The sequence below is a fragment of the Lissotriton vulgaris genome, chromosome 5, assembly GCF_964263255.1.
Source record: "Lissotriton vulgaris chromosome 5, aLisVul1.2, whole genome shotgun sequence".
NCBI lineage: Eukaryota > Metazoa > Chordata > Amphibia > Caudata > Salamandridae > Lissotriton > Lissotriton vulgaris.
In genome coordinates, this window is record NC_141693.1 from 1,278,167,866 (window position 1) to 1,278,193,765 (window position 25,900).

The following is a 25,900-nucleotide window of genomic DNA, read 5'->3' on the forward strand; positions in this document are numbered from 1 at the left end:
GGTTATGTCCAAACAGCTATTGTCTGTCTTTACTGAGCCTTTTTTAAAAAAAGTTTTTATTATTTTCCGAACAATCAGTTACAAAATACCATTGCATCCGCTTTCAATTCCCTCCGTCCACCTCCCCAACCCTTATCCCATGATCTTGTTCCCTCCTCCTTGTACATGGCATCATTTGATGGTTTATCTTGGCACCTCCTACTTATCTTACTTGAAAACCCTTCCCGTATCCACCCCCTCCCCGCCTCCCCTGGTGTGTCGCACTGTGATCATTCATTTCAAACAGTATTTTGCATGTGCACCACAGCGTGGCCAATCCTAACTTGCACCTGCTCGGGACTTGCAACTTCTAGTAGTCTTGTCCTAGTCTTCTTCCTGGTGAATATCAACTAGTGCTTGCACCATCATCTCCCAGGCCCGTGCAGTGTCCGCATCCTTTTCTTTTTTGGAACGTTTTGCCTGCTTAAATCTTAGAGTACTCTCGCTGCTGGCCCACTTTTGCATCTCTACTTTCCACCTCCCGCTACAAGGACCTTCTTTTGCTTTGCAGCGCCTCGTTATTTTCCTTTTGGCTAACAGTAGTCCCAGGTCCACAAATTTACTAGTCAGCTTTGTTTTGGATGTGTGTGGAAACCAGTGTAATATGCAAGTTGCCATGTCAAATGTTAAATTCCTTTCTGTTACCTCATTCAGTATCTTTCCCACTTCCTTCCAATAATCTCCTATCTTCGGGCACTACCACAGCATGTGTTCCAACTCCACTTCCTCCTTCCTACATCTGGGACATACCGCTTCCTCTACCTTGAAATACTTCTTAATCTTTCCAGGCGTCAGGTATGCTCTGTGCAATATATAAAAATGCACTAATTGGAATTGTGCACTCCTCGTGCCCTTCTAAGCTCCACGCACTATGTGCTCCCATGCAGTTTCTGGTATCGGTTTCCCAACTCCCTCTTCCCATTTTATCCTCAGATCCTCTAGGGGCGCTAAATCTTCATGTAACATTTTGGAATACAAGCATGTGACCGCCTTAAAAGTTACCGCCGCCATCACCACATATTGGCATGCCTTTGTCGTTTTGGGTTCTCTTGGCCTTCTCGCCACTGCAGCCGTATAGCATGCGCCACCGCCGCATGCAATAAAAAGCTTCCCCTGGGAAGGTCATACCGGTCCCGCAAGGCCCCGTATGGCAGCATTTCCCCGTCTTCATACAGATCCCCAATCATCTGTATCCCCGCTTGCTCCCAATCCATCAAAGGCGTCCAGTAACTCCCCTGTGGTAACGCCGTAAGCACATCCCCAACGGTATTTCCGGCGCATAAGGATGTAGCACTCCCGGCTTGCGCTGGCTGCAATTCCAACACAATCGTAGTGTTCTCTCCTCCTGGGTAAGGTCGGCTAGGTCTAATTTCTGCTGTAAGATTATGTAGGACAAAACATGTCGTGGTATTCCATTCCCCCTTTTATTATGGGGGCCCCTAAACTCCCTCGCAACCTTCTGTGTTAGCACCTGGAGTTGTGCTGCCAAGTAATATAACTCAAAATCCAGAACCACTAGGCCCCCTTCAGCTTTCGGACATATCAGGGTGGCCAGTGCGACCCTTCTCCTTCTTGCACCCCATATAAGGCCTGTTATCAGGGAGCGCAAATACCTAAAAACTAAGGTCGGTATCCAAACAGGCAGGGTCCTAAAGTAGTATAACAGGCGTGGCAACGCTACCATTTTCAATAAAGCAATACGGCTCATCACAGACAATGGCAGTGTGGACCAAAAGGTCATGTTACCCTTTAAGGCTCTCACACATCATCCTATATTTCCCTCCAGGATGTCTGCCACTCCATGGTATATATTCACTCCTAGGTATACCAGGCACTTCGGCTCCCAATGCACCACGTTCGGCCTCTCCGGTGGGCGCCCCCGAGCTTTATCGGGAACAGGCATGTCTTGGCCCAATTTAGTCGGAGTCCTGAGACATCTCCCAACCCCGATAACAGGGCCGCGGCTCCATCCAGCGCCGCATCAGCGTCTCCTAAAAACATCAGCAGATCATCCGCATTTAGGGAAATATACTGCTGGCCCCCCCTGAAGTGTAGGCCCTCATAGTGCCTAACCTGTCTCGCTCTCGCCGCCAGCGGCTCTATTGCTAGTGCGAATAGTAACGGGGAGAGTGAACATCCTTGTCTCGTGCCGAGTACAACTCCATATTGGTGTGATATCAACCCTCCTACTCTCACTCTTGCCACCGCTTCATTATATAGCACCCTCGTCCAGCTCACGAAGCCCTCCCCTAGCCTGAAATGCCCCAATGCCGCACGCAGATACCTTCATTCTAAACTGTCTAAGGCTTTTTCTATATCCACCGATAGGACCATCGGGTTCAAAGCGTCTGGGTGTATCTCTCCCATAATCCGTATCAGCTTCCGTATATTCTTGGCTGTATTCCTGGTAGGAATAAACCCCGCTTGGTCGTCATGGACCAGGCCTGTCATATGTTGCAGCAGGCGGGTCACCAATATCCTGCTCAAAACCTTGTAATCTGTGGTCAACATTGATAGTGGTCTGTAAGCCACAATATCTGTGCTATCCTTCCCAGGCTTTAATAATGGGATAACAAGCGCTTCTCTCATGGTACTAGGGAGACATCCCAGCTCCTTTGCTTCGTTATAAACCTCCAGCCTTCGGGGAGCCAAAAGATCAATAAACTGTGAGTAGAATTCTATCTGTAGCACATCTACACCTGCCGTCTTGTTACGGGCCATATGTTTAATGGCGCACCGAACCTCTTCCAATGTGATCTCCTGGCCTAAACATTTTGCTTGCTCTTCCTCTATCTACGGATGGTTTACACTCTCCAAAAAGGCTTCTATATCTGATTCCATAGCTACCAATGTGCTTTCATACAGCTACTCATAATAAGTTAAAAACCTATGCAAAAAGACCGTGTCACCTCTTCGGTCTGTTAAGATCAAGATCGGCGATCCCCGTGACATTGGATTGGCTAGCCAGGCCAGCAGCGACCCTGCCTTAGCACCCTCATCGTACGTTTGTGTAATATATGCCTTGTGGTCATAGTTCCCCAGTCTTTCCACCTCCCCCGCCACAGCTTCCTTGGCTGCCATCACCTCCTCCTGCATTTCAGTGTGGCCAGGTCAAGCTAATTAAACTGTCTTCAGCTTACTTTCAGCTTTTTCTACTTCCTGTAACAAGATCTTCCTCACCCCCATCTGTTTACTGATGCAAATCCCCCGTATCACTACTTTAAATGCATCCCACTCTATCGCCCTCGTGGTTGCTGTGTTCACGTTCTCATGAAAATAATGTGTCATTCCCTCTTCTATGGCGCTATTGAAAACCGGGTTGTCGGGGAGGAGCTACGCTACGATCCAAGATGGCCGCATAAGCTCCTGGCTCCGCCGACCTCCACCGGCAGCTCGTATATCCTGCCCTTTATCCTTCCAGCACGCCGGACTCCCACATGTATGAAGTGCTCCTGACTCCTGCGGTGCAAACCCGGACCCTCCAACTTACCGGGTGACAAAGTTACGTCGAATTTACTTCTCGGCCTATTCCAGAGCTTCCACCGGGACCTCGATTTCTGACCCATCCGGGTTGGATTTGATCAACATCGGCTGTGGGACCAGGGTTGCTTCCGGTCTCCTGACCTCGGTCCAATCCTTCTAATTCCAGTTGGCAACTGAGTAATCGGCTTCATTCAAGGACACGGCACAGTGACGCATGTGATATCGGTGACCACGGTCGGGGGTCCTATGCCCGGTGACCCCCCGGGGAGCACGGGTTGTCGGGCTGGCCCCCGCGAGTGGCGAAATACCGACCCTGCCTGTTGTGTGAGCGCTCGTTGTTGTCATAAGCCCTGTGTGTGCCTGGTTCCTGGACGGTGTTTCAGGGATCCGAATCCTGCCTCGTCTCATGCCGGAGGAGATGGGGGATACTGACGGTACACCAACACTGAGGTCCGTAATGGCCGCCATTGGGGCGCTCCGCTCTCACTTCGCCGTCCTGTGCCAACGGATGTCTGTAAAGCTGGATAACGCGCACTTGGAACCGGAAGCGGATAATCCGACAAGCTGTCAGCATGCCTTGGACCCCGTGGATTATTCTCCGCACCATTTAGAGACCCCCAGACGGAAGCCTGTTTTAGCCTATTTTGATGACTCTGGTCTCATGGAGGGTGCACCTGTGATCGTCGTTGGCTTTCCCTGCTCCATTCCTGTTCGACGGAACATTGTTGCTAAAGGTTTTTACCGCCAAGGACAGTTCTTCAGTGACTTTCGGAGAGGTTTGCCTTCCTTCTTCATCCTCAATTGTCGAATTTTCAGATGTCGCCATTTTGTCTCCTCTCCTCGATCCGTCGCCATTGTTTTGAACTGTCTTGGACGCTTCGCCTTCTTCGCAATTGTTGTGGCCTGGACGACGTGGGTTTTCGTGAAGAACCGAACTGGTCAAGGTTGACTTTGACATTCGGGGTTAGCTTTTCTATCTGTTTTATGCCGGATATGCACCGTGTATGCTATTGGGAGATGGGAGGTTTTTATTGGAGTTCTCCCCATGTACGTGTTCAATACTTGCTTTAATAGTCAACATGGAATTTGGGGAGGCAGCTGCTGGTGGGGTGTAACGAGGACCGGGAGTGTGTCTATTGCTCTCCTCCTCCGCTTTCTTTCCTTTCTTTAGGGCAGTTCTGGGGCGACAGGCACGCTGTTAGTGGGGTTGGCCGTAGCCATTACAGGGGTGCAGGGTGGTAGGTGTTGGGGGGGTTTATTATTTTAGTTTGTTTTGTTCTATGGTCTCTTTCTCTTTCTTTTCTCTTTCCCTCAGGTGGGGCTTTCCTTCCTCTTCAGTAGGTTGGCTGTCTCTCTCTATCTCACTTCTTTCTCTATCTGGCGTCTATACTTGCCTATGCCTTACTTCTCTGGAGGGTGGGTTTTTCGGGATGATGCTCTAGCTGAATCGCTCGCTATTATATTGATTTTGGCTCCTTGTTTGCCTTAGCGGGCGTAGTATGTTTAAGGCTGTAATGTTCATCACCTGGTTCTGATTACATTGCGGGGTGCATCCCCCCCATCTCTTCTTAATTCTATTCTATGGTGTGACGCCATCGATAGTGCAGCCACTACTGCTTCTTCATAACCAAAAAAATGAAACCTTTGATATCCTTTGCTTAATGGCACATGCAATCATAAGCTATGCTTGCCTTGTTGATATTACGCGGTCGTATACATTTGCATGCCACCTGAATCTATATCCTGAGTTTGCGGCCGGCCCCTGTGGTTGTAGGCCTGCGCTTGTAATGCTTTGATAATTCAATAAAGGTTTTCAAAAAAAAAAAACTGGCCCTGCGATGTAATGTGCTAGCGAGCCAGACAGCCGTTCAAAAAAGCCCGCCTGTTCAGTGTTTGGAGCGTAAATACTACACAGTGCAACTTCCTTCCCTCTTAGTCTCCCTTCCACTGCCACAAATCTGCCCTCAGGGTCAATAGTTTGCTTCGTGACCTGGAACGGCACCCCCACCCGAATCCATATCAGTACTCCTCTAGCAAATGCTGAACTCACCGTGCTGAATACCTGCCCTCTCCACCTTCGTTGCAGGGCTATTCCCTCCGCCTTTGTGAGGTGTGTTTCTTGGAGCAGCGCTATGTGTATTCCCCTTCTAACCAAATAGGCATGTATCTTGTGCCTTCTAGTCATCATGTGCAAGCCCCTCACATTCCAGGTAAGACATCTTAAATCAGGTTTTGTCCCCATTGCTGCTCAGTACCGCCCTCATTGCCTTACTCCTCGTATCTGACACACCGGTGGTCTCCCTATTCCCTCCCCCTTTCCCAACTCCCCTGACCCCTCCCCCTCCCAAGAACAGGACCTAGAACAACATTGCTAGCCCGCATCCAATTTTTTTTAACAACTAAGTCGTCACTTAGCCCACAAGTCGTCGCTGACGGCATGCCTTAAGGGCAGCGGGGGGTGCTCAATGCCGGCCGGTGACTCTGTGCCTTTCGGTTCTAAATCCACCGCAAACCCCCTCTAAAAACATGACATTCCCCTTCCCCAGCCACCCCCCGGACACTGCGTCGTTCCTCTACAATTTCTCCACCTATGCTCTGGCTCGGCGTTGTGGGCTCCGACCCTAAGGTCATCTCTACTATACGTCCAGGAGGCTCATCAAGAAATCTGCATCACTATTCAGCCATCAACCCTTGCTCCCAACAACCCCATTGCACTCTGGCATTATATAAGTCTACTCATCCAGCAGTTCATCCGCCGTTCCCGGAGTGACCAATGGTGCTTGTACGCTTTCGGCTCCTGATGTGTCAGTGTCCGAGTGCTCAACTTCCTTCTCAGCGTTCGTGCCCTTCTGTGAGTTTCCTAGCAGTTCATTGGAGATATCCGTTACTGCCTTCAGGACTTCCCTTCGCTCCTCTCCAGTCTTTGACAACGACGGTTTATGCAATCCACGCCGTCGGCGTCGTATCCTCTGCGACTTGCAGAGTTGTTGGCCCTCCACACGTTCAGACGTTCTATGCTCAGGGCCGTCTGTACCAGCTCTGTAGGACTCTAGCCATTCCCATGTTTCCTCAGGCGTTTCGTGAAAGTGAGTCCTTCGATCCAGCGCTATCCTCAGTTTAGCCGGGAACAACAAAAAATACTGTAAGCCCTCCGCCCTCAATTTCTTTTTGATCGACTGGAATGACGCCCTTCGGCGTTGGATCTCAAAGGTATAGTCCGGAAACAGGTTACCTTACTGTTACCTACATGGAAGGGGCCATCAGTACGGGCTTTTTAGAGCAACAAGTCTCTGTCCCTGAAGTGCAGCAGCCGTGCTATCACCGGTCGAGGGGGTCGTCCCTGTTGCGGCGGTTTCGCAGGAACCCTATGCGTCCGTTCTAGGGTATAGTAGGATGACAACCCCTCAGGAGCTACCACCATTTTCAGCCAGTCCTCCAAGTAGCGCACCATGTCAGACCCTTCTGCTTTTTCCGGCAGCCCCACTACGCGTATGTTATTCCTTCTGTTCCTACTTTCTGCATCTCCGGCACGTTTTTCCAGCACTCCAATGCGCTCCAGCACATCAGCCACTGTCGCGGTCAGCACAGTCTGCGCCGGTGCCACCTCCTGAATTGCCCTTTCCACGGTCTCCACTCTATCCTTTAGTTTTGAATGGTCCGCTCGCAAGAGGCCTAGGCCTGTCGCCACTTGCACAATGTCTTGTTGTAGGGCTGCTTGGGATTCTGCAATGGCCGCCAAGAGTTTGTGATTGTATGCCCGATTCCCGATGCGTCTCCTGCAATTCCTGCTCCTTTTGGGACTGGGGATCAGTGTCTGACTGCTGCTGCGACTCCTCTTTTTTCACACATAATTATAGTTATAGGTGTAGATCTTGAAAACATACACCAGGCATATATTTACACAAGTAGGCCTGAAAAATCCAAAACTAACTTAGGCCGATTTTCTTCCTATTCAGTCTTATTGGAAAAGTTTAAATTATTATTATTTGGGTTTTTTTTCCCGCAGAGAGGAAATTATTTTTCCTGGGAGAAATACCTTCCTCTTAAAATGAGAGCTACTTTTCTTGCACAAAATACAAACTTCGATCTACTTTTTATTGACCTTACAGTGTGTCTACATTTTGTGTACAAACGTTTTGGTAATGCAACAAACAGCAACTTTTTGGCTTTGCACCAAAACATCGCCTGGCCTCATACACATACCCCTCTTCCACATTTTCCCCAAAGTTACACAGATCGAAAAGTCTCCCCTTCAGGAAGGTATTTTTACCGAACTATGCACAATTCCGCGTGTACCTCATAATTGTGTGCATCTGAATTTTCATTTTATTAGTGACATATTGAGTGAGACACACATACCCCGCTTTTCGTAAGGCTGGGCTGCAGACTTTTGTTAATGAAACTGATATCTGGTCACTTTCAGATCCCTTCATAAGGGAGGATGGGAAGGCCCTGCTTACTCTCTTGGCACCTAAGTTGCAAGCTCAGGGATGCTCTATATCCTATTGTCTAATGGCCGTCTTCTGTTTTCTTTTTATACCAAAGTTTTTACTGGAGGTATTGGGAATCCTCATGATAGTAATACCTCTTACAGATCATGCACATGTTAATAACTACTGCAACCGTTTCTTCTTCCGCTTCATGTCCTCGAAGGCCAACGGCTTAATCTGTGCTATGATCAACTGCCGCACCTGCAGACGAGTGGATCACCCGAGGGTGCTCCTGTGTAAGAGCAGATGAACAGCGGGGGCGGTGGAAACGTGATCAGTTACACTGATGCCTGTTCACTATTGTGCTCCATTCACTGGTATTTCCTGTCTCCGCAGGCACCTCCACAACAACAAGATCCGCAGCCTGGGGACTCACTGCTTCGATGGGCTACACAGCTTGGAAACCCTGTAAGTCCAGACAACGTGTAGCTTTTGTTTAATTTTATCTCTTCCTGCAGAGGAAACTGTGCATTCTAGTGCAGTGGCGACACCACATGCCGCTTCTGTCTGGGGGCACGACATCCATCCCCCTGGGAAGCCGGGAACGGTGGGAACCAGGTACCGCTGGTGCATTTGGCTGTTGGCGGCCATTGACTAAAGCTGAATTCAGCAAGGCTAGCTATTTGATGGAGTGCTTGAACTCAGCGACTGAGATAAGAAAGGCAGATCTGTAGTCATTGATTCTATGAATTACAAGAACCATGAGAATAAGAAGTGTGTGATTGTGATAGCCCCTAAACACCTACAGACTTTTTACTCAAAGCACGCCATGTTAATTCTGTATTTCATCCCTGTGTGATCCTACACGTAACTTCCATCTTGGAACATACAGCTAAGCTCAGAAAACCAACTCCACCGTGACCTTCATAGAATCCCAATATAAGCTACAATGGCAAATTGTTGTTTTCAATTGCTATGGCCTTGAGTGTTTCTATAAGTGTGTGGGTGCAGTGTAAATGACAATTAGGTCCTGTCATTTGTACCTCCAATTTAGTCACTCGCAACCTCAAGGACAGATTCAGTATCCCCATGACCCTGCTGTCCATGTGCCAAGGAGGTAGACTGACAACCCATATTAGTCACTATTATATCAGTCCCTAAATGAAATTGATTATTTGATAGGGGGCTTGTCTTTAGTACCAGGGGCCCTGGTAATTTCTGAACACTGCATTCTTTCCATGGGTTCGAGGTGGAGCTACACTCTCATGTAAAGTGTAGGACTGCACGACACCCATTACATACAAGATGCTTTAATGTTGCCTTCCTCGTTTTCCACTGACTTCCACCCCATTTGTGCTCCATAATCCTTATGAGAACTGCCCACCTCGAGACTTGAACTACACTTTCTAAGGATCTGGCTTGCACCTCAGTGATTTTTTACATTTTGTATATTCTGGTGAAAAAATCCCATACAGTATCAGTGAAAAACATACTCCCTCTCCTTCTCCTTTCTGTGCTTTTAGAGTCTAAATCTTCACACAACTTGAGGCTCCCTAGTGATCCACTATTCTTCTTGACCTCCCCATCGCCCAGCACTGCACCGCACATGGGATCTTGCTACTTACCACTCATTCTGGTCTGTTGATCATGTGATGCTCGTTTTTACCACTCTGCCCACACTGGTCACATGATGTTTGTGATTACCTCTTGCTGCCCTCCTCTGGTCATGAGGTGGTGGACCACAAACTATTTATGACTGGAGCTATTTCAGGTCCTTGTTAGTATTTAAGACAGTGCTTAGTGCAGTCACCTTTTACCACTATATAATAAACGCAGGATGGTGGAGGTGGTAATGCGTGACAGTGATTTTTTGGCATATTTATTGCATTATATTTTGTTGTGGTAAGATATTTTGAGTTGTTTTGTTGTCCTGTGCTGCATTATTGTCTTTTGTTGTTGTTCTGCTGTTCTGTTGCTGTGCTGCAGTCTGTTTTCACTGTTTTGTTGTGTCGTTATTTTGCTTTGCATTATGTAATTATGTTGTGATCTGTAATTACTCTAGATATGTCAACAAATGCTGCTATATTTCTAGCCAAAATCAGTACATTCCTTTAAAGTTCCATTGACAAACAACTATTCACCACTGTCTAGGTCCTGTAGTAGAGTGCTGCATTTACCACACTGGGTTAATACCATTGCTACAAGAGGAGGTATTTCCTGGTGTAGTTAATACCTTTTTTTCTGAGATGTTAGGTTTAAATCATGCTTTCTTCTTTTTGAACACCAAATTATAGACAGTACAGAATACCTCAACTTTTAAGAGATTTTAGCATGAAAATTGGGTACAAAATGGATAATGTGTTTTTAACACACAAAAAACATCAAAAAAGTGTGCCTTTTTTCTGGGCCTCCACCCACCCCACACACATTTTGACAGGTTTGAGCTGCCAGAATCTAGCAGAGGGATACTGCAAGAGTGTGATAACTATTGCACAACTTGAAAGTCTGATCCCTGTGTACTCTCTTGCTTATTCAGGGATCGGAATTTAGCCCTGAACTCGTAAGGAAGTGGTAAAATAGTACTGCTCCAGCTCTTCAGCTATTTAAGATACCAGACAGACCACACTGTGGCACAGACTATGTCTTAAATTACCACTTCAAGCACTCACCTTCTGTAGCACAGCCCTTGATCCTGGTATTTGTGACTCAAAGAACTCTGCACGTCGTGCGTCTCTCCTTGTTCTCACTCACCAGGCTAATCCCGTTATTTTCCCTTTACCCCTACACACAGTACAGAATTATGTGGATTTTCCATTTTACTGCTATTGCGATCTCTAAATAAGCATCAATAAAAGGCACTCACATTAAGTTTGCAAACCTCAATAATAATAAAAGAACTTCTCACACATCATTAATTATGCTCTCGGCCTTCCACTGTATTTTTCTGTTAACTCACAACAATAATTAATCCGTCCATTGCTCTAGATTCCCAAACATTTTTGTGTTTTGAAAAATCTGAAAAAAAGATGGATATTTAGATCACAATTCTTATAACAAGCATTGACAAAGCCAATATGTCTGGTGTTGGCTACCAGCCTTTTGGCTTTGTCAATGATTGTTTTGTTTTGTGATAGTTTTTGTAAAACGTTGTTGTCAGTGAAACAGTAAGGCCATCATCATAAGAAAAAAACATTAGTTAAAAGCAAACCCATTTTTTTGGTTACTAAAAGGACATTGGCATATAGTCTCTGGTACTTTAACTACTTTGTATGTTGATATCCTCTGTGTGAAAGGACAGAACCTCATCCCTTTCAGTGAACTTAACCAGTGGCTGAATATGACTAACCGATTGCCCCATGCTATATGCTGGAGTGGGTGGAAGAAAAATGTTAATCAAACAATAATGTATGAAGAGGGCTTGCTGAAAACCCTCATGAGTAATTATATTATACATATAATTGTAGTGAAATCAAAAGGTATTGCTAATGCCAGGCCTAAAAATGTTGGACACTTACTTGTCAGATTATATTTTCCTGGGAATTTTGAGCATTAACAGAGGCATACCTTGGATTGACCTACTTTGTATGGATTTCCCAATCAGTTATGTTATTTTTATGCATTTTATGTTGCTATGACTACCTTAAATTAGCTAGAGGTAGGTGTACTGCAGAAGCCTGCTAACACTGTAGAGTAGAGTAGAGGTGCTCTGCTGCCACAGATCTGTGGTGTAGTGGGGTGGCACTGTTAGCGCTAGTGGTCATGGTGGCTACTATCTGACAATTTTGTAACTCAGGCCACAAAGCCTGTCTAAATTGTGTATAGGCTGTAATCAGCATTACTGGTCGTTTTCTAAACCCACCAAGCTATGCCTGCAAACCTGGTATTGCTTCTCTGTATGTTGGCAGGGGCGGCCTTAGGCATGTGCAAGCTGTGCACCTGCACAGGGCCACCAAACCCCAGGGGCCACCACGCCAATATATATCCTTAATATAATAATCCTCTGAGGATGGATACATTATTTGCATGGTGGCCCCTGGTAGGGATTTGGCGGCCTCTGGTTCTGTTCCACTTCCAAACACCCTCACCCTTTTCACTGGCCTCCGCGCTCCGTCCCGCTTGGACCCCCTCTTCCGGGGTCCCCTACTTACGCTCCCTGCCCAGGGCCCCCATGAGCCTAGAGCCGCCCCTGATGTTGGTTCCTGGTCCCGGGCTAGACCTCTGCATCCGGGTCTGCCGCTCTAACCATTGAGCCACACTTCTCTTATGAGGTTAGCCTTATCGGTTTGACTCTTCTACCCCTTTAAGAACAGAAATAACTAAGCTCAGTTTAAACATGACTGAGCAAGAGATGCAGCTTATAGGACACTCCTAGGACCTCGGAGGGAGAGGTATGTTGACGAAAGTGGGACAATAGGATACGACCGCCTCTACAACTCTATGAAATATGCGAATGAGGAGGTCCCTTATGATGGTTTGGTAAACTGGAAGTCATACACACAATAGCATGATTTAATTGCATACTGATAATGTCACGACTGCATGATTAAATGCGCATTTTCTGGCATCATGGAACTAGGGATCTTCACAATTTACCGATCCTCAAGAAAACCATCTGACGTATAAGGCAAGATTTGTATGGCTGAAATATGTACACCCCCCTAGATGTAGGAGCTCATAATAACTCCAGCTACATCTACACTTGTTTTTATCCTCACCAAAAGTTCTCCACTAATCAAAGTCAACAGAGAAGGATCCTTGCAGGTAATTTTAATTTACTAGATCCCTTGATAACACTGACTTAAATCTTCACTGTTATCCAGTATTATGGGTGTCTTTCATAGATTCACATGCCTGAATCATTCCCCGTCATCGAGATGGGAGTCCCCAGTACATAGAAAAGTAATGTCCTATAGACATACATAGAGAAAAGTAGGCCTAAGGGCCTTGCCTTAGTAGCCTATCTATGTCCTTTTGTAAAAAGGACCAAACTCTAGAAGGTAGCCAATCAGCTACCACCTCCCCCTAGAACCTTCCTGCCAGGAGCCTCAGTCTCTCAGATTTTCTACCGCACGTTGTGCTAGGGAAACTCCACCTGAGTTCTTCTCAGGTTTCCAAGATTTATCTCTTTTCCTCACAGAAACTGGATATTTTCTTCTTCTAACAACAATGGCTGATCAGCAGAAGAAAGGGCTTTTCAGAGCCTGTTCATCCTGTGGTAAGAAGAGACTGCACGTCGATGACAGGCATGAGACTTGCCTCTACTGTCTTTATCCTGATCATTCTGCAAAAGAATGTAGAGTTTGTAGAACATTCTCTACAAAGACACTTAAAGACAAGGAAGGAAGACTGCTCCTCTGGTTGAATAGACTCAAAAACAGAGATGATGCACTGTCTTCAGAGGAAGGTGAATGGCTTCAGTTTCATCAAAACTATCCTTGAAGAGGCCAAGGGTTGCTTCCCCTAGCCCTACAGACGTTCCTCCTAAAAAGACTACCACTAAGTCTTCTGAGGTACAATCCGTCACGTCTGAAAAGGAGGTTCCCACCTTCAGAAAGCCACCTCACTCATCGACAACGAGTTCGTCGACTCTTTCCTCAAGGAAAACAGCCTATGTCTCCACATCGACGACCCCGGTGTCAATGACGATGGCATCGTCAGCCTCTTCATCGACGACGAAGATAACTCAATCGTCGATGGCGGGTAAGCCACTGTCATCGATTATACTTATAAAAAAGCAATCGAAGTTGCTCAAAGTTCCGTCGACGGCATAGTCGACGACGACACCGTCGATGACAAAGCAGAAACCGTCGACGCCTGCACCGACGACGACTGGCGCATCGTCGACGAAGACATCCACGACTATAAGGCATCGTCGACGTCGAAGATATCGGCGACGAGTACGCTGTCGACGACAAAGGCGCCGTCGACGACCACAACGTCTACGACGAAGGCGCCGTCGACGACCACAACGTCGACGACGAAGGTACCGTCGATGACCACACCGTCGACGAAGGGAACGACGACGAAGGGACCGTCGACGACCTCACTGTCGACACTCGAAAAACAGTCGGCGTCAGCGCCGTCGACGACACCGGCGACGACAACATCGTCGACGCCATGGAAAAAATCAGATTTAATTTCGCCAAAGAAGAAGGATAAAAATCAGATTACGCTAGATCTAACGTCCCCAAGTAAGGTACAAGAATTATTCCCATCTTGTCTCCTACAGGATGATGAATCAGAAGATGACCAGTATGAGCAAGCTACTAGTCCTTCAGATCTTATTGTAAAGTGCCAGAGCACAGATGAAGATGGAGATGATGTTGTTTTCACGGAGGAGACTGTACATACACAAGTACAAAAACAGGTCACTCCTATGGTTTGCCTTCCAGTATCTATTGTCTCAGATCTTCAATTCTTGATCACAGACTACAAAAAACGATTTCCAGAATCACCAGCAGCCCCTTCAAAGGAGAAATTTCCAGCCAAACCGCAACAATCTCCAAAGTCAAGACCACCACCTCTGGATCTCCCTCAGGAGAGAGAAACGGTTCATAATGTTCAGTCCTCAGACGACGAGGGCGAGGAACCAGAAGAAGGGGAGATACGGGATGACCTGTCCAATAACAGAGATGATGAGGATTATATCTCTCATTCTCCGGCCACACCTGAACCTCATACTTCGGAATCCCCACCAGTGGACATTGGCGGATTCCACAACTTGGTGGAAAGAGCAGCCACGAGGTTCCACATGACTATAGAATCACAGGAAACAGACTGTTTCCTATATGATTTTAAAGATCCGATCAAAGAGACAGTCAGATCAATTCCCATAATTGATCACATACGGGAACAAGGTCAGCAATTGATGCAAACTCCAGCATCGGTCTCTATAGTAGTACCCATACTGGATAAAAAATATAAGGCACCAACAACAGCAGCTACCTGCCTTAATGCGCATCCCAAACCAGATTCTGTAGTCACTCAAGCGGCTCAAAAAAATTCAAGAAATCCGTCCTCTCCACTGTCAGCACCACCAGACAAGGAGGGCAGAAAATTAGACAGCATAGGCAAACGTTTTTCAACCACCTCAGCCATGACTATCAAAATAGCTAACACCATTTCGCTAATAGGGAGATACAACAGGCAATTATGGGAAGATATTGTCCCATACCTGACAGAAATACCTGAAGACTTAAAGGAAGAAGTCCAATCGCTCCTAAAGGAGGGACAATCGTCAGCATCAGAAATCATGCGCTGTAGATGTCGCAATGACAGGCTTCAGACAACTGGCTGGTGCAGCAGTCTTACGAACACAAGGGTGGCTCAAAGCAACATCCTTCCACCAAGAAATCCAAACTAAAGTCTTAGACATGCCATATGACGGACAGCACCTATTCGGTGACAAAATAGACGAGGCCCTACAGGCAATCAAAAAAGATACAGACACGGCACGAGCTCTAGGCACGTTACAGTTAAAAAAACAGTCCTTTCGAGGGAACAGGGGTAGAGGTCAGCCCTCTTATAGACGGTCCTATCAAGGAAAATCCTCATACTCATATAATCAAGGCCGATCGCAATACCAGCAACGGCAACAGCAACAAGGTCGCCAGACCTTCTATGGGAAATCAAACTTCAGAGGAAGAAACCAGAGGAAACCAACAGGCGGACGCCAATGACCGTTTTCAACAGACACTCCATCCACCATCTCATTCTTTCAAAATTGGAGGCAAACTAACACATTTCCTCCACAATTGGAAATCCATAACAACGGATCGGTGGGAGCTCCAATTAATCCAATACGGACACTCATTGGAATTCGGTTCAATCCCCCCGATAACTCCTCCTCGCAAGATCCAACACAGACACCTACGATTACTCCTTCAAGAGATTTAATCAATGTTGAAGAAAGGAGCAATAGAGCGAGTTCCATCAGCTCAAAAAGGGAAGGGATTTTACTCCTGCTTCTTTCTAATACAACAGAAAAGGAAGAAATGGAGGCCCATACTAGATCTCAGGGCACTCAATACATTCTTGAAGAGCCAATCGTTTCGGATGGTGACCATTCAGGAAATCTTGGGATCTCTAGAGGAAGGAGACTTCATGACGTCTTTAGACCTGCAAGACGCATATTATAACATCCCAATACACAGGCGCCACCAAAAATTCCTAAGATTCGCTGTAGCAGGTCAACACTGCCAATTCTGTGTCCTCCCATTCGGCCTCAAATCGGCACCTCGCGTTTTCACCAAGTGCCTCTCTCCAGTCTCAGCTTTCCTATGTCAGCAGGGACACCAGGTTTTCCCCTAGCTGGACGACTGGCTGGTGAAGGCACCATCGATGGCAGGCGCACAAATGTCTTCCAACGCCTGTCTCAATATTTTCAAAAAACTGGGCCTGACACTCAATCTCGAGAAGTCAACCTTACAGCCCTCCAGAGTTATAACTTTTCTAGGGGCAACTCTAAATACGACATCCTCAACAGCATTCCCATCGCAGGAGAGGAAACATAAAATAATTACTATGGCCACCGCAGTGATTTCAAGGAACACCATCCGAGTCCGTACTTTCAAATCCCTCCTAGGGATGATGTCCTCGTGTATACTACTCATTCCTCACTGTCGGCTCAGAATGCGCCCCCTACAAGAGGCCTTGACCAAGCAGTGGACTCAGTGTACAGACTCTTTCGAGGATCACATTGTGATTACTCCACAAATCACCAAGGCTTTACGCTGGTGGAGGACATCCACGAACCTATCGCAAGGACTAACGTTCCTTCTGCCTCCAACTCCACATGTCATAACTACAGATGCCTCTCTAGAAGGGTGGGGAGCAGTCCTTCAAGAATTACAAATCAGTGGCAAGTGGACAGACCAAGAGAGGAAACTCCACCTCAACCTGCTAGAACTGAGGGCAGTTTTCCTATCTCTCCAGGCCTTCCTCCCTCGCATCAAAGACTCAGCAGTGCTTGTAAGAACGGACAACACAACAACAATGCACTACTTAAACAAGCAGGGAGGGACACGTTCGCTGACACTATCTCGCAAATCGCAAAAAATTTGGAACTGTCTAGTACTCCACAATATCAAGCTAACAGCAGAGTATGTCCCAGGCAAGGACAACATCATAGCGGACGCTCTGAGCAGACAGAAGACTCTGTCACACGAATGGGAACTCAACCAAAAAGTACTAAACAACATTTTCTCGAAATGGGGGAGACCGCAGATCGATCTCTTTGCCACCAGGGAGAACACCAAATGCCGAAACTTCGCAAGCTGGCATCCCCAATCGCGGTCATTGGGAAATGCATTTTCCATCGCCTGGCGCAACGTGTTTGCGTACGCATTTCCTCCATTCCCCTGATAACAAGAGTCATTTGGAAAATGAAAACGGAACACTGCACACTGATTCTCATTGCCCCGTTCTGGCCGAGGCAGCATTGGTTCACGGACCTTTGCCGCCTCTCAGTCCAACCATCAATCCAGCTGGGCCAACATCCATCCCTACTCACGATGTCCAAAGGTCAAGTACTCCACCCGAATCTGAAATCTCTCAGATTATCGGCATGGCTCCTGAGTACAGAGAATTCTACCAGCTAAACATTCCACAGGAGTGCAAGAATGTCCTAGCAAAGGCAAGAGCAGACAGCACAAACAAAACGTATTCCTTTAAAAATGGAAACGCTTTTGCTTTTGGTGTATGGACAAATATCTCCATCCCTTTCAGATCACTCCGAAGCAGCTCCTACCATATTTATTACACCTGGCACAATCGGGACTTGCCCATGCCTATATCAGAGTTCATCTGGCGGCCATCTCCCGCTTTACATGAACTTCAAAAGGACCATCTCTCTGGTCCCACAGATTAGTTAAGCAATTCCTTAAAGGACTCTACAGATCCTTTCCTCGGCCACGCAGAGTTCCACCAACATGGCACCTTAATGTGGTACTCAACCAATTAATGAAACATCCATTTGAACCCATCCATAGGGCTGATACATTTCATGGAAAACAGCCCTACTTTTAGCTCTGACCTCAGCGAGAAGGGTCAGCGAACTACAAGCTCTTTCCATTCAAGATCCCTTCATGCAGTTCAGGGAAGATAGAGTGATTTTAAGGACTAATCCTCGCTTCATTCCGGAGATCCCTTCGGACTTCCACTTAAATGAACCACTAGTCCTACGATCATTCTTCCCAAATCCTAGTACTGCAGCTGAACGTTCCCTTCACTCTTTGGACCTAAAGAGATGTCTTAAATTTTACCTGGACAAAACAAAACATTTCAGGAAAACAAATCAGCTTTTCATCGCCTTCAGCAGACCAAGAAAAGGCATGCCACTTTCCAAACAAAGCATTTCACGATGGATATCTTCTGCAATTGCCTTTTGCAATGACAAAGCCGGACGACCGTTACACTCCAAAGTCCGAGCTCATTCCACAAGAGCTGTGTCCACATCGGCTGCACTATTCGCTGGGGTGCCAATTCTGGGCATTTGCAGGGCATCGACCTGGAAGTCGCCGCACACACGGAACTGATGCAGGATGCAGCTGTGGACCAGGCTGTGCTTCGCCATCTATTCCAGTGAGATGAGCCTTCCTCCTTCCCACCATCCTTTGTTGGTATGCACATTTACTTCTTTATTCTGTTTACTTGTTGATGATTGCTAGTCGTATGATATGTATTATCTCAGACTGCTTATACCGTCTCATCACAAATGTGCATAATGTATTGCTCGCTACTCTGATTCAGGCATGTGAATCTATGAAAAACACCCATAATACTGGATAAGAAATGTGTTACTTACCTGTAACTGCAGTTATCCAGTATTGGTGTCTTTCATAGATTCACATGCAACCCTCCCACCTCCCCAGGAAGGTCTCACCTCTCTTTCTATCATATATTACGCCTACCTAGCTTGGTGCGTATGAAAATCTGAGAGACTGAGGCTCCTGGCAGGAAGGTTCTAGAGGGAGGTGGTAGCTGATTGGCTACCTTCTAGAGTTTGGTCCTTTTTACAAAAGGACATAGATAGGCTACTAAGGCAAGGCCCTTAGGCCTACTTTTCTCTATGTATGTCTATAGGACATTACTTTTCTATGTACCGGGGACTCCCATCTCGACGACGGGGAATGATTCAGGCATGTGAATCTATGAAAGACACCAATACTGGATAACTGCAGTTACAGGTAAGTAACACACGTCTTACTCAAACGTAGAGCCCACCCAGATGCTTTAGGCAAGCTGGGTGAGAACTCAATGATGAAGCATGCCACTAGTATGACTAACAGGTGAGCGTTCTTTTAAAAACACAGGGATACCCCCCACCTACCTTTTCATCTCTCCTCTTTGGAATCATCACCAGCTGCAAAATACTTAGCAACTAGTATGACCACTTTAGGTGTCCCAGAACTTTAGGTAACTTCTATAAGTCATTACCTTCTCGAAAAAAAAACAAAGAGAAGAGTAAAGAACCAATCCTGGATTGAAGACAAGGCAGCCCTATCAAAAAGATTGCAAGGCTGGATAATTTTGAGCTCCTGTACCTCCTTGGCTGCACAAAAATATCTATCTTTGGGGTTTGCCAAATGTACCCAACATTCAATTTTTAAAATACAGATTAGGCCTGCTTTCATGCACAAAGCACGTTCCACATTGGCTGACAAAACCAATCTGATTCCATTTGTCGCCTATGCGGTATAGCGCAAGAAGATATGATGCACCTTCTCTGCACGTGCAAAGAACTAACACAGGAAAGAAAACTACTTTTAAAACCACTTTTTAATCAGAGAGGTATTCGCACACGGAGGTAGGCTTTGTTGGCATGCTTTGCACCTGAGGACACGTAGCTTAACTGCCGCTTTGTAAATTTTTTTAAACAAGTGGAGAAGAAAATGCTTAGACAGATCTTTAATATAGCTGAAAAGAAAATGTTGGATGCTGTTAAATAATTGCTTATTTTACCAATGTATTACAAAGATCAATTAGTTTGCATTGATTTTTTTTGACAGATTTTTTAGCAAATCGGTTGTATTATTTATAAAATTGATGACATGTAATGAGATATTGTGTAGCAATGGTTTAAGTAACTGTGCTAAATAAAATTAACTTGAAACTCTCCTCTTTAGTGATAGACTAAGCACTAGTGTACTCAGACCGGGGATACAGATTATCAACACCTGAGCTTCTAGAGTCTTTATGTCAAAGTATAAAGGCATAATCAAAAGTCACTTAATAACATGATGATACGCTGATGTTCTGAAAGTCAAGACCTTAGACTTGATGTATCTCATTCTCAGCCAATGACAGACCATGAGTATACCTGAATTATGTCTGACGTTGGCCTTGGGAAAGCCCAGAGTCCCAACACAACTGCTCACACCATTTTACTACATGGAATTATGCGACTTGTCATCACTACCAATACAAAGGATCACAAAAAAGCATTGTGTTCCATTTGGCAGTCCTCTGTAGAACGGCGGCATGTTCCTCTCCCCTTTCCAACCGGTTATTCTCATCTAGGCAAGAGTTTTAGAAAGTGAACAAAATTCTGTCTGAATTTCTTATCTTCATGTTATATGAAATCCTCCCCCTGACATCTGAAAACAAACCTCACGAACAAATGTTGGTATTTTTTACTATGTTATTATTTATTACACATTTGATTTAACTACACGTTACATAATAAAGAATGATTATAAATATTATGAAGAGCTCTGTTAGCAATATACACATAAGTACAAAGGCCAGATTTGCCCCACTCATATTTCATCACACATCCCTAATCAATTAATCTAATCTTTCATAAGTTATAAATATATGCTTAACAATGTATTTGCAGTAGTTCCTTTCTCGTTGGAGGGCTGCCCATTGCCACATATGAGAGTCTGGCGGATTCCTATAGTTCTGCCACCGTTGTCCATTCTCTGAATGACCCCAATCTACTCTGCTGAGTCATCCTTTTCCATCCCTCCACTATGCTCTTTCAATCCAAATAACAAACTCACATGTCCATCACTCAAATTAGTTTCCTATCTCACTATACTAATTCACCACTAATCCTCTTTAGGTTCTGGAGTGGTGTGCCGAAAATTGCTTCAACGCCTCACCAGGGGTAGTAAGCACTCTATAAATACAATTACAATCTCTGAGCTATGGGACATGCAATCTGAGTCCTTTCACTTGCCTTTCACAACTGTTCGTAACAGCCTGCAATATTTCAATAACTTTGCAATTGCCTCCATAAGCAGATCACAAATCTGCAGCCAGTGTAGACTACGCTGAAGACCTCTGTCTCACATGAGCATGACAGTGTCACCATCCAAAACACTGTGTAAGCACTGATTACAATGCTTTAATTCATTACACATATACTATGTGCTATACTATCTGCTGTCCTTCTGTCTTTTGCTATATCATCAGAGCTCTGCCTAATCCTCATACCATGTTTCGCTTTCACCTCTTTGGAGCAAAATTGGAGGTCTCAAAAGCTTCCGTATATAAGTGACAGCCACATAGTTTTGACAGTGCATACGTGCAGGGAGAGCAGCGCAGCCCTTGTACCGCGCAAGTGCTCACAAACTGCTATATGAACACAGAAACTATTGCCTTAAGATTCCAGTCTGCATGCCCATCAGATAAACAACTGTAGGCCTATTGGCAGGGCTTTTGGAATTATGGTATTGTGCGGCCACTGCGATTTTCACATAATTTTATATTTGCCAAATAATCCATCATCTGCTACATAATCTGCCGATTTTAGCAAAACAAATCTTGTTTCTAGCTCAAATGGTACAAATGTTACTAAAACAAAATGACATGTGTTGCCTCTCAGTGGAAGGCCCTTTGGAAAGCTGGTCTGGTCACCTTTTGGTTGCTTATTGCTATATTTGGATGTTAAACTGGTACTACTGAGATGCAACCAATGGCCAGACAGTTTTAAGAAGTTTAGAAATGTCAAAATAACGTAGTAATACTGTTGCAAAATGTGCTGCATTAAGCCTCATAATTTAGCTTTTCTTGCCGCATAATTTACTCAACCCTGCCGCATATATTGCATGTTTTTAAATGCAGCCAGTATCTGACCATTTAAGTAAATTAGATTTACTGTCACATTTCTCCTTGTTGCAATTTCTTTGAGCATTTTTTTTTAAGTAAATGTCCAAGTTGACTGTCAGACTCTGCTTTTCAAGCTCTGCACCCCATGACTCCGACTCTTTTCTTCTCCCACACCTTGATCAGCAATTGATGGGTTCCCGGGGCGATTTTATTCCACTTTCAACAGAGTAGTCCATTGTGTAAAATGTATTTTTGTTCTGGTGACATTTAAAGCAAGACCTCTTCTTTCGGGATCTAGAAGTTCACAAATGTTCCACTTAAATATTTTGTGAGCAGTGAGCAGTGAGGAACATCCCTGGCTACCACTGGGTAGTGGTTGACATCCATTGCAAGTGAATGTCATTGGTAATCAAGACGGCAGTTGCAAAAACCCATTCCAACAAAATGCCACAAATAAAGGAGGGGTTGGGCTAACAACCCTGTAAAAAGTATTGTGGAAAACAGAAAACTAAAAAAAAAGTATGCAGTTATGCGCAATGTTGGTCTCACACACCCCCTCACAAGCGTTCCATTCTGAGGTCACCCGCAGGAGGGCAGTGGGCAGGGCCTGACAGTGACAGATGAGGTCAGCTCCTCTCCTGTCAGCAGTGAGGCCAGCTTTGAAAGTGAGGCAGGGGAATATGACGAAGAATTAATAAGGTCCGCACGACCTTAGCGAGGGAAAAAACAACATAGGCCCAATCAGTCAAGGTTCCTACAGAAAGCAGCCACAGTGTAATTATCTCTCAGTTCCACTGACGCAGGAATTCCAGGGAGGGGAGGAAAAACAGCAAAATAAATCACTTTCAGGAATGGTGTCTTGGATTTTTTAATCCTCTGAAATTGCTTTTGCTTCAAAGGCAAAGCAACAAAAAAACTGAGTGATGACAAGGGGACAGGCGGAGGGGGCAGTCGGAGCCTTGATAGCACGCCAGACAGTGCAACCTTGCCCCATCGCTGATCTAGCTCGGCCGCCATGAAGCAGCACCTGCCCAGTGCCCACCTGTCTCCGTCCAGGGCCCGGTTAGACACGCTCGAGCGCAGGGTGGCGGTGAGCAGGACCGCGCTTCCGACCTGTCACCTGCCGTGGCGCGCGCAGGCTGACGCACGGGCGGCAGGGCCGGCCCAAGGCATGTGCAAACTGTGCACCTGCACAGGGCCGCCAAACCCCAGGGGCCGCCACGACGAGGATCGGAAGGATCACTGGCGGCCCCCTGGCAGGATTTGGCGGCCTCCGGGCAATGCGTGAGCGTTGTTGTTAATGTTTTTTTACAAGTCCTGTGGCTGCCAGCCCCTGGAAGACATAGACAAAATGAAGTACTCGACTGCACGTTTCATTACGGTGAACGCTGCATTTTAAAAGACACCCACCGCGTATTATTTCTGCTGCTGAGTCTGAGAGCATTTGCCTTTTTCTGCCCACGTCAGAGCACTGTGGTGTATCGACTGCCCGACGGACTCGAGCATAGCACTGTCTGTGAGCAGCTCTGAGCAGAGCAGCTGTCAGCAGTGAGTTTCACTTTGCAGCTTGGACACTACAGCCCTAGGCAGGATTTTCTCGTTGGTAAGTGGCCTGTTACACTACGGGGCAAGCGCTAGAATCAGTGATGTTTGTGTTTAGGAACAGAGCATGCAATAAGGTTCAGATTACAAACAGAAAAGGAGTTGGATTGCTTAATAAAGTGCAATAAGGTGCTCCGTGGCCAAACATGATCTAGCAATTTTACACTGGCAAATGCAATTTCTGTGGCTCTGCAAGAATCAACAATGATCACAAGTGTGAAATCACTAGAGTAGATTGTGGGTATACAATCGTTTTACAGTGTGATTAGGTGTTTTGCAGCAGTTTCAAGTTATTTTCAAAGCTTATCCTTGCTCAAATTAATGTAATTTGTTATGTTTATCTGTTTCCATGTACTAAATTTGTTGATTTTGCTTGCAAAAAAAGTGTCACTCAGTGTCATACATTTAGTAGCTGAATGCCCTTCATAGGTACCCTAAAACCTTGAAAATGTCACACATAAGCACTCTTAAAACGTGGCAGCTACGCAGTCTGTGTTTCTTGTCAGATAGTGCCCTTCCATTTCTGGTAGTTTGCAATAGTTTTAAGATCTTCGTAGTGTTTCTCGTTGCTGAAATGGCTGTAATTTCTGATATATATATATATATATATATATGTTTCCCTCATCCTAATTGTTTGATTTTTGCTCGCGAGAAAGTGTCACTCGTAGTTGTTGAATGTCACTCATAATTACACTCAAATTACGAAAATGTCACACATAAGCAATCTGAAATCTTGGCAGCTATGGGCCTTTATAATTTATTTGGGACACTCACTGTCAGTGACTGCAGTCAGTGTCCTCAAATAAATTATAAAGGCCGCCCCCAGTGCCGCGCAGCCCCCGTGTAAAGAGCAAGGCAAGAGCACCTGCTTGAAAATGCTGCCTGCACTGCAGGCAGCATTTACAAGCAGGTGCTCTTGCCTTGCTCTTTACACGGGGGCTGCGCGGCACTGGGGGCGGCCCCGTCCGGACCCCCTCTTCCAGGGCCCCCACCTACGCTCCCTGCACAGGGCCACCATGAGCCTAAAGCCGGCCCTGCGGGCGGGCTCTTCGCAGCGTCTGCCAGCGCCTATTCTAACTGCCGCCGCGGAACCACGCGGGGAATGTTCTGGAAAGACAAACAATGCAGCGTTGTATATGGATGGCGTGAGTGGAAAGCAAGTGAAGATGAGGGGCTGCTACTAGTATTAGAAAGTGGATGCAGCAGTGCTTGGGGGTGGGAGGGCTGGGCCGACGCTGGAATCATCTTTGTGAATTTAGAAAGGCTGCCGGCCGGGACGAGACATTAACAATACTTTTAGCTTCAGATACAACTTGTGATACAATCGAAAAACTGAATGGGATTCGATAATGTTCATTGCTGATTCCAATCGATAATCAAATGTTAGAGACCACCTGTGGTTCGAGTGAGTTACACATGCGCAGTAGTTGGTCAGACTCTGGGAGGGAACAAAGGTTGTGTGCCTGGTTGGTGGGCTCGATGCTGCACGGGTAAGGCGCAGCGACGGCTCGTGGAGGGAGTTACGGTGGGGCAGGAGGGTGGGGAGGGGGAGGGGCAGGGTGGAGGTTGCTAAAAACCGGCATATGGATAATTGCAGGTAAGTAAACAATTTAATTAATAAAACGAATTTCGTAGTGCGCCTTGCATCGCAAAATGCAATGCAGTGCGAGCTACGAAATTCGTTTTATTAATTAAATTGTTTACTTACCTGCAATTATCCATATGCCGGTTTTTAGCAACCTCCACCCTGCCCCTTCCCCTCCCCACCCTCCTGCCCCACCGTAACTCCCTCCACGAGCCGTCGCTGGTAAGGCGGCCACGGCCAGGGTAAGCAAGCTATAAGACGTCACAGGTCCTACCCGGCCTTATGAGTACACATCAACAAGCTCTCTATCTGTTTTTGTGGAAGTACTGCATTTATCTTCTTTTCCTCTCCATTCGCTATCGAATCCGCTAGGCAGGGTACAGGGACGGACCACAGAGTAAACTCTCCTCCCACAAAGTCACGCGGCCTGTCCATCATGGTTATGACTGTGCATGGAGTGGGCGGGGGGGGGGTTGCACTTTACTGTGCGCCAGCTGCTCTGCAGGTAAAGCATCAAATATTTTCCTGAATATGTTAACAGATTGACTGATCTAAGCACACGGAATGTAAAAATGCATAAGGACTGCCTGAGCCAAAAAACAAAAGTTGAAGCTATTGCATAAGGGAAAATGTGGTGGGAGGGTAATGTTATTCGCCAAGAAACGAATGATGGTCTGGAAGCGAGCTGAAGAGTTCAAGTTGATCA

General features: G+C 46.1%; 1 protein-coding gene across 1 annotated transcript in view; it reads left to right on the forward strand.

The window, feature by feature from the left end:
- LGR6 (leucine rich repeat containing G protein-coupled receptor 6) overlaps positions 1-25,900 on the forward strand; it is a 483,208-nt gene that overhangs the window by 331,831 nt on the left and 125,477 nt on the right. Inside the window, exon 6 of the mRNA XM_086923128.1 lies at positions 8,349-8,420. Within this exon, the coding sequence (XP_086779254.1) occupies positions 8,349-8,420 (72 nt within the window). The remainder of the gene's footprint in view (positions 1-8,348; positions 8,421-25,900) is intronic.